Genomic DNA, 12,635 nt, shown 5'->3' on the forward strand with positions numbered 1-12,635 from the left:
GACCAAACTCTGTAATTTTTAATCCCACTCAACTTGAAAGACAAAATAGAGCCTCCACTAGTGTCACTATGATGTAAGTACAGTGGATCTCCAAAGTCTAATTTTGTAACTTTGGATTTCACTGGACTCACAGGCTCAATCGATGGAGATTCCATAGAGAAAGAAAAAGAACACACGGGAAAGAACTGAAAAGCTTAGAGGCAGGATTCCTAAAACACTGTAATCGTGCTAGGTCAAGCCAACTTTTCGAATTCCCAAAAAAAAAGGAGAACAATAAAAAAAAGTAAAACACACAACATGCCTTACCACAAATTCCTTTAACAAAAAGTTAAAGGAAAGAACAACAATCTCCTGCAAACAGAACAGATAACAACAATCACAACAACCTTTTTAAAAGGAAACAGACAATAAAGAACTAGAAAAAGGTTCAAGAACGAACTAAACAAATAACAATATCAACAAAAAAAGGAACTAAACAAAATGCCAGATCTGGAAGAACACAGATCATGACTCAAATATAAAGCAAATATTAACAGCCGTAACAAGAATCTAGCTAAACAAAATGCCAGATCTGGAAGGACACAAATCTTGACTCAGATATAAAGCAGATATTAACAGCCGTAACAAGACTCTAGCTAAACAAACGCCAGATCTGGAAGGACACAGATCTTGACTCAAAAAATAGAGCAGATATTAAATCCATAATAAAAAAACTTGCTAAAACAACTACATATTCAAGCAACCAAGAGATAGATCACAAAAGGGACCACAATAGATCGAAAGGATCTAATAAGGACTCAACCCAATCGATCACGTTGAACAATATAAGCCAAACAACAACAAAAAAACTTGAATCACAAAATAGATCTGGAAAAAAAAACACAAATCAGAAACAAAGGAAGGAACACATGCACAAAGATCTTAAAGAAGATCAACTATAGATTTTAGTCAACAGATATTGCTTTTAACAAGATAAACCAGACCTGAAAAGCTAAACATGCAAACAAAACATAGAACAAAGGCGATCTCGAAAGGGGACAAAGAAAGATCTAAACGATCTCTTTGGTTCACACCCAATCAGTCATGTCACTTAAGAAAAGAGACAGGAATCAAACATAGAGAAACTACAAATTCCAGGTAACATGAATAGCGTTTAAACACGTGAAACAAACAGATCTGGAAGCAAATATACTAAACAAAGCAAATATGAAAAAGTAAACAGATTTGTTTACACCCAATCGAACATATCATTCATACAAGAAAAAAAACAGGAATTAAAGGCAAACCAAACATCACGGTGAGATCTAGTAATCGAGATCTTGCGAGCTCGTGAACCAAGAAACTCTAACCAATCATTTGTTTGATTTAAGAGATTAACGGAAGCGAAACTAAGAGATTATTGAAAGAAAACGTACCTGATAAGCTCTGATACCATGTTAAAACTTAAACATGATTGAAGATTCTCTTTATTACAAAACATATAAAAAATAATGAACAGATTACAACATTTTGAGATAATAAAATCTAACAAAGTATCAAGAACAATCGTAAAGAATATATAGAGAGAAAGGAGAGCTAAATCCTTTAACAAAAAATAAAATGTATGAATTATGAGTTGATTCTTAGGAAAAAGAGACTTTATATATATATATATATATATATATATATATATATATATATATATATATATATTTCAGGAAAAGCAGGTTTAGTCCTTGAAGAATTAAAACTCTGACCTTTTAATTCTCCCATATATGAGGTGTGGTCCTTCTTCTTTTTATCCAAAATAACTTTGTAATTAATGACATATTCTACCCCAATCTGTTATTCAAACAAGTACAAACAAAGTTAAGTTAGTCAAGATTGGATATAAAAATATCTTTTAACAAGAGGTTCATTTAAGAAGTGGTAAGTATTGGGAAGTAAAGAAGTGATCCTAGTCCTTCATACGATTAAAAATTATGGGTTTGATTAATCAAAGATTGCGGCTTTGACTTGTCAAGATTTGCGGCTTTGACTGGTTAAACAAAAAATAGAAGGGTAGTTTTGTACTTTTATAAATATGCGGCAAACAAGGGCATATGTGAACCCATACATAGTGCAGATGTGAACTCATAGTTCATATGTGAATCAGTTAATTAGTTCATATGTGAATTACACGGGTTCACATATGCACTTGTTTTGCCGCCTATTTATAAAAGTATAGTAACTAACTCTCTATCTTCTGCATACCATGTAAAGAATTATTCGGTGTTTCACAGTTAAAGGCTAGGATCACATCTTTACTTTTCAAATACTTACATCTTCTCAAATGAACCTATGACCATATATATATATATATATATATATACACACACACACTAGATTTGATCCCGTGTATTACACGGGGTAATTTGAAAAAATTAAATAATGTCAGGAACTTATCTTACATATATGAATGATCATCGAAATTACAAAGCTACTTCAGACTTGTACTCTTGAAATAACTCTGAAGTATAACTCGGAAAAATAACTCTGAAAAATGACTCTTCAGAATTGAACTTAGAATTGAAACTATATCAATAATTAGTTAAAATAAAGTTAACCCTAGAATAAAATTAAATTTAGAAATGAAACTATATCAGTAAATTGAATATAAACTTAGAAGTAAATTTAGAATAACTCTTCAGACTTGTACTCGTGAAATAACTCTAAAGTAAAACTCTTTAGACTTCAGAGCTTTGTATAGGCAAGACAGAAGATCTGCATGCACTATGCAGAGACTCTACATACACTATGCAAAGGCTTTGCATGGTGCTCTGTCTGGAAAAGAAGACTTCAGAGTTTGAGCGAGCTAACTCTGAAAAATGACTCTTCAGACTTGTACTCTGGAAATAACTCTGAAATAAAACTCTAAAAAATGACTCTTCACACTTATATTCTTGAAATAACTCTAAGATATAAAATCAATCCCACTAAATCAGAGTTTAGCCTTCTAAGTCTGGAAAAAAGACTTTAGAATTCAGACTTCAGAGTTCGGATGAGCTAAGTTTGAAAAAAGAAAACTTCAAAATTCGGGTGAGCTAACTCTAAAGAATGATTCTTCATACTTGTACTCTTCAAACTTGTAGAAGACATCAGAGTTCAGACTTCTAAGTCTGAAAAAGAAGACTTTAGGCTTCTTTTTCTAAATCTAAAAAAAAGACTTCAAAGTTCAGACTTCTAAGTCCGGGAAATAATTCTGAAGTGTAACTTTGAGTTGTCTTATAATCTGGAAAATAACTGAGAATAATTCTGAAGCACAAGAGTTAAGAGTTGTGTTCTAACTTTGGGAAATAACTCTGAAGCACAAGAGTTTAGAGTTTTCGTTTAAGTCTAGGAAATAACTCTGAAGAATACGTCACATATTACAGACTTCACAGTTCAGACTTCTTAATTAGAATTTCTTCATTCAGGCTTAGAAGTCTGAATAAGAATTCAGAGTTAAATGACTAAGTCTGAACAAAAAGGCTTCACAGTGCAGACCTCTAAGTCTGGAAAAGAATGAACCAGAGTTTATGTCTAAGTTTGAACAAAAGGGCTTCCATAGTTCAGACCTCTAAGTCTGAAAAAGAATGAACCAGACTTTTGCATATAAGTCTGAAGTCTACAGACTTCTAAGTCTGAAAAATAAGAAACCAAAGTCTGTCTCTAAGTCTGGAAAAGAATGAACCAGTCTATGCCTCTAAGTCTGAAGAAGACTTCAGAGTGATCTCTAACTTTGGAAAAAATACTTCACAATCAAGGCTCTTTGTTTATCTTATCATAATTACTTATACTTCCAAGTTTGAAAAAGAATGAACTATAGTCTATGCCTCTAAGTTTGAAGAAGACTTTAGAGTGATCTCTAACTCTGGGAAAAATACTTCAGAGTTCAGGCTCTTTGTTTACCTTTTCATAATTAGTTATTTTGTAACTCTAGAAAAAAAAAACTTTAGAGTTCAGACTTCTAAGTCTGTAAAAGAAGGAACCAGAGTTTATGCCTCAAAGTCTAAATAAAAAGGGTTCAGTGTTCAGACTTCTAAGTCTGGAAAAGAATGAATCAGAGTTTGTCTCTAAGTCTGAACAAAAAGGGTTCAGACTTTATGCATATAAATCTGAAAGAAAAGTTTGAAGTCTACAGACTTATAAGTCTAAAAAATAAGGAACCAGAGTCTGTCTCTAAGTCTAGAAAAGAAGGGACCAATCTATGCCTTTAAGTCTAAAGAAGACTTCAGAGTGATCTCTAACTCTAGAAAAAATATTTCACAGCCCAGACTGTTTGTTTACCTTATCATAATTACTTATTTGGTAACAAGGTAAATTCCGTTTTGTACGGGTATGAGTTAAAACACCAAATAAAAAGAATGACATCCTAATTTGGTGGGATTGATTGAATAGAGGGACAAATGTCAATGAAATAAGCCTATTTGAACCACTAATGTAAATTGTGTCTAGATACATGTTTAAGCGAGAAAACAAGATAATCGACTCACTAGAAGATAACACGTATCACCCAAATTACTTATTTATTATATGTATAGATATATATAATTTTGGTTTTTTTTTATAAACATAAGGTAAAATGACGCGATTTATCTAGAAGTTTTGAGAACTCATCTCATAGCATATGAGTGAAACTATCGGCTAGGTAGCTTTAAGAAAATGCCATTTTGGATCTTTAAAATCTTGTATACGGTGGCGAACAATCTCGGTTTAAGCGAACATGGGGCATTTGTCGACAGCAACTTCCTGTAACTCGGGTAGGACGTTGCGATTGAGAATTCATTGTAAACAAGCTTATTAGCTAAAATAATTGATAAGATGTGGTTTTGATTTGGATTAGCAAATTAGCTAAAGAAAATTCCAGTAAACCAAGTAACAAACCTCCGTCCAAAGCTAGTTACCGGAGTGACCTTATAGTGAAGTGTGTTATCTACTTTTACTGGTGGTGTCTGAGCGAACCCGATAAGGCTTTTTTCCCCAATCGAAAACCCCCAAGGTTTTCAAGAATTCAAATATGGCTTACACATACGGCTTCTGCTCTTCGCCTTCCATTTCCTTCAGTCAGAGAAGCTTCAATTACCCGATCGTTTTTCAATCCAGAATACCCCAGCTTCGTATTACTCAAATTTCTTTACAAGAATCAGTTTCTGAAGTAACCCACAACTTACACCCTAAAGATTCTAATCTTTCTCAATTGGCAAATGATAAAAGGAAAACTTTTATCTGGGTCAACCCCAAAAGCACCAAAGCTTCACACTTTAGGCAAAAATCATATGATTCAAGGTACACTTCTCTCACCAAAGTAGCAGAGACTCTGAATTCATGTTTGCCGGTTGAGGAAGACGTCTTCAACATACTGGATAGTAATTTAGGCAGTAAACTAGTAGAGCAAGATGGTGTTATCGTCCTTAATAACATGTCAAACTCTCCAACAGCACTTATTGTGCTCAAATACTTTCAGGACAAATGTAAATTGAATAGGGAGGTTGTTCTTTATAATGTGACTTTGAAGGTTTTAAGAAAGTGTAAGGATCTGGATGGTGCAGAGAAGCTGTTTGGTGAAATGCTTCAGAGAGGTATTACACCTGACAATGTTACCTTTTCAACAATCATTGGGTGTGCTCGGTTGAGTTCTTTGCCTCGTAAGGCTGTGGAGTGGTTTGAAAGGATGCCAGGGTTTGGGATCCAACCAGATGATGTTACATACTCGGTGATGATTGATTGCTATGGGAGGGTTGGTAACGTGGAAATGGCATTGAAGTTGTACGACCGTTCAAGAACTGAGAAGTGGCGGATTGACGCAGTGACTTTCACAACAATTATCAAGATTTATGGGACAAGTGGAAATTTCGATGGGTGTTTGACCGTCTTTGAGGAAATGAAGGCTCTTGGTGTTAAGCCTAACTTAGTTTGTTATAATACTATGTTGGATGCTATGGGAAGAGGCAGGAGGCCTTGGCAGGTTAAATCTATCTACCAGCAAATACTGAGTAGTGGATTAACCCCTGGTTGGGCAACCTATGCTGCTCTTCTTCGTGCATATGGTAAAGCTCGCTATGGTGATGATGCTATGAATGTGTACAAAGAGATGAAGGCGAAAGGGATGGAGTTGACTAATGTTCTTTACAACACCCTTTTGTCAATGTGTGCCGATGTAGGTTTTGTTGATGAAGCTGTTGAGATATTTGAAGACATGAAGAGATCTAAGGATTGTCAACCAGACAGTTGGACCTTTTCATCCTTGATCACAATATTCTCCTGCTGTGGAAAAGTCTCGGAGGCAGAGGCCATGTTGAAAGAAATGTTTGAGGCAGGTTTTGAACCAAATATATATGTATTGACATCTCTAATTCAATGCTATGGGAAATCCAATCGCACAGATGATGTTGTAAGGACATTTGACCAAATCATAGAGCTTAATATAACACCAGATGAGCGCTCTTGTGGTTGTCTTCTTAATGTCATGACACAAACTCCTCGAGAGGAACTTGGTAAGCTTACCAGATGCATTGAAAAGGCTAATCCAAAGCTTGGTAACGTAGTGAAACTTGTCGTTGAATCCAATGTTGAAGATGAAACTTTCAAGAATGAAGCTTGTGAAGTACTTGCTCATGTTGGGGCAGATGTAAGGAAAGCATACTGCAATTGCTTAATTGATCTTTGTATCAATCTTGATCAGCTGGAGAAAGCCTGTGAGTTATTGGAGTTGGGTCTTATGCTTAAGATATACAATGATATCCAGTCGAAATCTCCTACAAACTGGTCTTTACATTTAAAGAGTCTTTCTTTAGGAGCAGCTCTAACCGCATTACATATATGGATAAATGACTTGTCCAAGGCCCTGGATGAGGGCGATGAGTTTCCCCCGTTACTTGGGATCAATACTGGGCATGGGAAACACAAGTACTCTGAAAAAGGATTGGCAGGCGGACTTGAATCACATCTCAAGGAGCTAAATGCTCCTTTCCATGAGGCTCCTGAAAAGGCTGGCTGGTTTTTAACAACAAAAGTTGCTGCCAAGTCGTGGTTGGAAGCTAGACGTGACAACGCAGTGGCGGCTGCTTGAGTGCTGACTAGACCAACGTACACACTATTATCATCCCGAGTATGTTCGCTTTAGTGAAGTTCTCCCTCTATTTTTTTTACTTAATTAGCTCAAGCTCTTGAAAATTTTGTGCTGATGTATCTATTGGATGTTCTAATTGGTTTTCCAATAATTGAATTCTTAAGTGGTTCTACTTTCATTAAGGGCTATCCTTATCTTGATGAATCAATCAGCCATATAAAAAGTGCCTGCTCCATGTTTGACTTGAAATATTTTCAACGCCTCTTAAAAGGGAGTCGACCTATAGACATCTCATTGAGAGTTGGAGTCGTTGCGTAATGGTTGACTTTTCATTAAAAAAACAGTAATATATGATATTTAAATAAGATAAATTAAAAGTCAATCTATAATTTAATTGTAATCCCCATCTGAGGTTTGACTTGTTAAGAAACTCCTCCTGTTAAAGTCAAATCTAATCCTTTAATCTTATGTCTACGCTCAATAAAATGAACCTTAATGGCTAGAAATTAGATAGATATTACTAAACAATAGTGAGATGATGGTCTGCACGTTTAGCTGCCTTGAAAAGTTGACCTCTGTACAAGCAACATTACATATAAATATATGTTTATATGTGAGTGCATGTAAGAGTCTTGAGCTTTGGTATCAATTTCACCATGGGTAATTGCTTTAATCTTATGCAATCTCCTCAGAAGAACTTGAGGGTTCTAGTGTCTAATGGAGGTGAAGAAAAGTTTAAGGCCTCAACTAAAGTTAGAAAGATAATCAGTGGTTATGATCTGGTGCATTTTGGCCACCTGACTGCCAAGCTTCTTCCTGCTGAGGTTTATGATCAGTTGTCTCTGGAAGTTGTTGAAAATGTTGGCTGTAGGGAACGCCTGAAAGTTAAGGTTGTCGTTACTAGGAAGCAGTTGGAGTTTCTGGTCAGAAATGCTAAGAACTTCCAGATCCGCAATATCAATCCTAAATCTTCTTGGCACATACATAGCTCTCAGAAATGGCGACCATCTCTGGCTACTATTCAAGAGTAGATCTTTTTTTATTTAAATAAAGCTTTTCCATGTATATACAAGTTTGGTTTAGGCTTCATTCGCTGCTGTTTCCCATGCTTTTCATAATCCTTCCCCTAAATTGCTATATGCTGCTTTCGGTCATATAATAAAGATGCTAAAGAAACCATAACATAAAGCATAAACATAATACCAATCCACCAAGTATAATAATCACAATAAATTACAAGAGAACACCCGCAAAAAGTTGAAATAATAGTTACAGATCTTCCCAAACATGGAAAGTTATTTCTAAGCAGCATCGTAATGGTAATGATATGCATACAGTATAATAATCACAATAAGTTGCCAAGCCCCAACGGGTTCTGCATCATCCCTTCATACTCTATCCATCAAGTGAACCTTCAAGATGCTTTTCCAGCGCTGAAACTAATTTCGGGCATATAAAGATCAGCGATTACCTCATTTGAATATAAGGAAGACATATGTCAATTTTTCTCCCAGTTCAATGATGCTATGAACGTACCTTTTGGAGGAGTTTAAATTTCTGACTGGTTTGTTCTCCTCTGTCTTTATGGATGTTGAATTCTTATCTCTTGTGGTTGCTTCTCTTTTCCACTTCTTTGATTCTACTTCTAGTGCTTTTATCAAGTTTTCAACCTTCTTCATCAGCATCTGCCAAAATTATGAAGATTGCATTTAGCATGATGTAGGCATATGTTCATGTGTTTGTGAGAACACTTATAAATATATATAGGATCAGGTTCAGGGGAAAACACCAAAAAAATGAAAAACTGAAGTAATTGAAGATGTTTTTCGGTTTCTATGCACGTGTCCAAGTTATGCACATGTTTATATAAAGAGAGAGAGAGGGAGGGAATAAAGACCTTGTTTTCCTCATCTTTCACGTTCAAACTGTTGTCTTTTATCTCACAAAACTTTCTTAAACCAATCACCTCTTTCTGAAGCCTATCGTACAAAAACCCTGAAACCACATCATCTGTAGAAGATCTAGAATCCCTTTCTTGTCGTTCTTCACTGCCACCACTTGCTGTTTCCCTACCTTTTAAAACAGTACTTCTTTCATCCTTAAACTTATTAAGATTCATACCACTAGTATTTTCTAGGATCATCTCATTGTTCTCCTTTTCATCTCCTCCATCAACAACCTTACTCCTAGAAGCCCATAAACTTTTCTTCAACAAATTCTCTCCAGATGCATGTTTCTTATTTACACTATTCACCTGTCTCATTTCACCTGAAGCATGTGCTATTTGAGAGTCAACATCTGATTTCTGTGAGATTGTAGATGAGCCCCCTCTTGGTTGTGACATGGATCTCTTCCTTCCTCCGTTACTTGATAGAATCCCAAAAAAATGATTTGATTTCTCAAGTTTCGGTGATCCACAAGTTGACTGCTTTAATCCATCTTCTAGTGTCTTTAGTCTCAGTTTCACTTTGTCTTTAAGTTGTGCTTCACTCTTAGCCGTTCTCTCTGATATGGTCAATTTGTCCCTTAGCCGTTGCATTTCTGCCTGAAAAGAACGCATGTTCTTATGAGTTTTTTAAACTCTAAAAACCTTATATGTTCGTTATGATGTAATATAAAATAGGTTGGTATGTGTATATGTGCCTGCAGAAGCCTCCTTTCCTCCAACCATTGCTTTACCGGCATAACCTGATCGTTCTTGTCCTTCCATTCGTTAGCGACCGTTGTCGCAACTCGATTGGCTGAAACATTTGCTCTTGCTAGCTCCCTTTCTAATGTTCTTTTCTCCTCCTAATTAACAGATCATGCAAAAGTCTTTGTTATTTTAAAGCAACTGTTGCGTTTGCCCTATAGTTTCAATTATAAAGGATTTAGTTACTTGTAGTTCCGAAATCTGTCGTCTGTAGTCACGAATACCATTTGCAGCAGCTCCGCCTACTAGAATGGCTTCCTCGAGTTCTTTGATGGTTTCACTTAGCTTTTCGACCTCTAAAACTTTTTGCCGATTTGTTTTTTCTAGGATCTTGTTTTCCTCCTGCATGCGTGTATTATGAGATTAGATGGTCTCAAAATTCTCACCTGATATCTACTCTCTTTATCCCTAAATAATTCTACCCTTAATTATGAGATGGAGAAATTCCTTACTCACTCTAGTATCAAGGGTAAAATTGTCATTTAGTTAATTAAAAGTGTAATAATTACACATTTCTAAAAAATTATGATTGCGGACACTTGTTTTGGGACGGAACGAGAATTAGGCAACAAGTAGAAAAGGGATTAATGCCTGGCAGATCTCGATTTGTCTTCGCAGCTCTATATTTTGATTTTGAACCTCTTCTACGATCAGTGCTCTTTCCAAAGCACTTCTTAGAATTCTCTCGGCTTCGAGCAATGCTGCTTCTTTCAACTTCGCATGCCTTTCTAGAGTCTTTTTATCCTCCTGCAGTACTGCAATCTGGTACAACAATTAAAGAACACCGCTAAATAAAACATGCACACAAAAAGTATCTGAAACGGGCTGTTCTGTGTGCATTAAGCTGTGTGTATGAGGTAAGTTGTACCTCGTTTTTGTTCATTCTAATGTCGGCTTCTAGAGGAGCGATGATGGATTCAATTGGCACTGAATTATCGTCTTTCTGACTTGCATGCACCCTCCTAAGAGTTGCTTCTGCTGCAAATTGTGCAGCAAATGCTTCTTTCTTCTCTGTTGCTAACTTCTTGATATCCAGATTCTACATATTTCAAAGGTTCACATAAATGAGTCGATCATCGAAGATTCTATTTCTTTTTTTGGAAAAAGGGAACGGAACCCCTAGGAAAAACTTTATTCAGATCATTGAAGATTCAGAAACATCCAAGGGAGGCAATCATTTCACCTTTTGCTCAATAAGGTTTTCTGCGTTTCTGATCTTGCTGTCCAGTTTCTCTACCATGTTTCCCAGCTGAAAAACACAACCATGAGCTAGAATTATTCGTTTTCGTTTTCGTTCAACTCACTATGATAAAATCAGGTTTATACGACGCCAAACATGTTTAAGTGGTCTAATAGTCTGCTTTATAGGATCGAACCCTTGTGTGCCTGTGAGTTGCAATAAGTTTATAGATGGTCTTTTAGGGTCTTAACAAGTTTTTTATGACAAATTTTGAAATAAAGCATCAGTATACTGTAAAAAACTAATACGACACTTTATGAAGTGTCCTTAAAAACTTGTTAAAAGCCAAAAAAAACGTCATATAAACTTGTTGTAACACTTTTAAATAGTACTCACATTTGTTTCGTCCCATAACCATAAACTAAAAACAGTCTATAAGATGCTTAATATTTTTGACGTCCTATAAACCCAATTTTCTTATAATTACTTAATCTCACTAAACAGTTTCTTGTACCTCTTCTAACGATTTCTCCTTCGAAACATCAGCAGCTTTCAGCGCTTTGATTTCAGTTTGAGCAATTCCCAATTCGCGCTCCTTTTCTACGATACAAATTGGCCAGAAAACACTGGTAAGTACTCCTGCTATATGTATAATTTAGAGGAAAATCACCGAAAGCAAAAAATTGTGAAATTCTTGGCTAGTTTGATAACCGTTAGAAAGAGAGAGGTTATTTCTTGATTTCGTGTTGTTACAAAAAATGGCTAGTTTGATGATTTTCTGCGAGCGTAACATAATCCCGTTTATCTTTGCGTTGTATAAAAAACAGAGAGTTAACAGAAGTAAGTGGAATAAATGAACCTTTGAGCAAGTTGTGCAGTCTGTTGAGTTCTAAGATAACTGGATCAGCTTGAGAAAGAGGGAGACATTCATCAAATCCCACCATTTTTGTTTCTTATTTGATCAAAAATCTGCAACTCCAAAGAGTGTTGTAAATTACAAGGTTTGGATATTGAATTGTGAGCAAGAGAAGCCATTTTTGTAAGGAAGTGAGATGACATATTTTTACCCTGCTTTGAAGCAAAAGCCATGAAAGGAACAAACCATGAAAGCATCTCTTTCTCTTGATAGGTAACCCTTGCAATTCTTCACATCCGTTGTTTCATTTTCATAGTTATCCTTCTAAAGTTTATATTTTTTTTTCATTGACCTGAATATCCAACCCGCTATGCGAGCCGACTAATCTCAAGGCAACCACCTGTTTTGCAGATAGCTCAGAGTCATCGCATTTGAATCTCTATGGCCACAAGGGGATTTTTATTCCTCATTGGATTTGAACCTAGAACCTTCTGGTACTTTTGACCTTTGGAGCCAAACTCAAACCAATCGGACACCACCTTTATGGTTAAAGTTAATAATTCATATGGCCCGTAAAAATACTAAACCAAACGCATCCAATAAACTCCTTGTGCACTATGTTCTCGATAACATTTTTATATTTTCCTAATATAAAATTTTATTTCGTTTCCTTTTTTTCGACTCAAATTCGAGAATAAGGTCTAAGGGGGATAAAATATACACAAATCTTGTATCGACTACTTGACTCTTCCGATGAAGACCCCGACTTGCAGAACGAATTAATAAAACGAACGAGTAAGATATATCTGCACAAACAGACATTTTAATATAATAACTT

General features: G+C 35.7%; 2 protein-coding genes across 2 annotated transcripts; one reads left to right on the plus strand and one right to left on the minus strand.

The window, feature by feature from the left end:
- Positions 1–4,955: 4,955 nt before the first annotated feature.
- LOC112522640 (pentatricopeptide repeat-containing protein At4g16390, chloroplastic) lies at positions 4,956–11,819 on the plus strand. Its single transcript, XM_025131897.1, has 2 exons — positions 4,956–7,108; positions 11,488–11,819. The coding sequence occupies exon 1, from the start codon at positions 5,018–5,020 to the stop codon at positions 7,067–7,069; it is 2,052 nt and encodes a 683-aa protein (XP_024987665.1). The 5' UTR covers positions 4,956–5,017; the 3' UTR covers positions 7,070–7,108; positions 11,488–11,819.
- Positions 8,283–11,926, minus strand: LOC112522641 (microtubule-associated protein 70-5). The gene is made up of 10 exons (XM_025131898.1): positions 11,801–11,926; positions 11,456–11,541; positions 10,945–11,010; positions 10,630–10,800; positions 10,353–10,523; positions 9,948–10,103; positions 9,713–9,859; positions 8,967–9,614; positions 8,606–8,754; positions 8,283–8,508 (listed from the first exon to the last, which is right to left on the minus strand). The coding sequence occupies exons 1-10, from the start codon at positions 11,883–11,885 to the stop codon at positions 8,484–8,486; spliced, it is 1,704 nt and encodes a 567-aa protein (XP_024987666.1). The 5' UTR covers positions 11,886–11,926; the 3' UTR covers positions 8,283–8,483.
- Positions 11,927–12,635: the final 709 nt, after the last annotated feature.

This window comes from Cynara cardunculus (genome assembly GCF_001531365.2).
Source record: "Cynara cardunculus var. scolymus isolate 2C chromosome LG 12, CcrdV1, whole genome shotgun sequence".
Classification (NCBI taxonomy): Eukaryota; Viridiplantae; Streptophyta; class Magnoliopsida; order Asterales; family Asteraceae; genus Cynara; species Cynara cardunculus.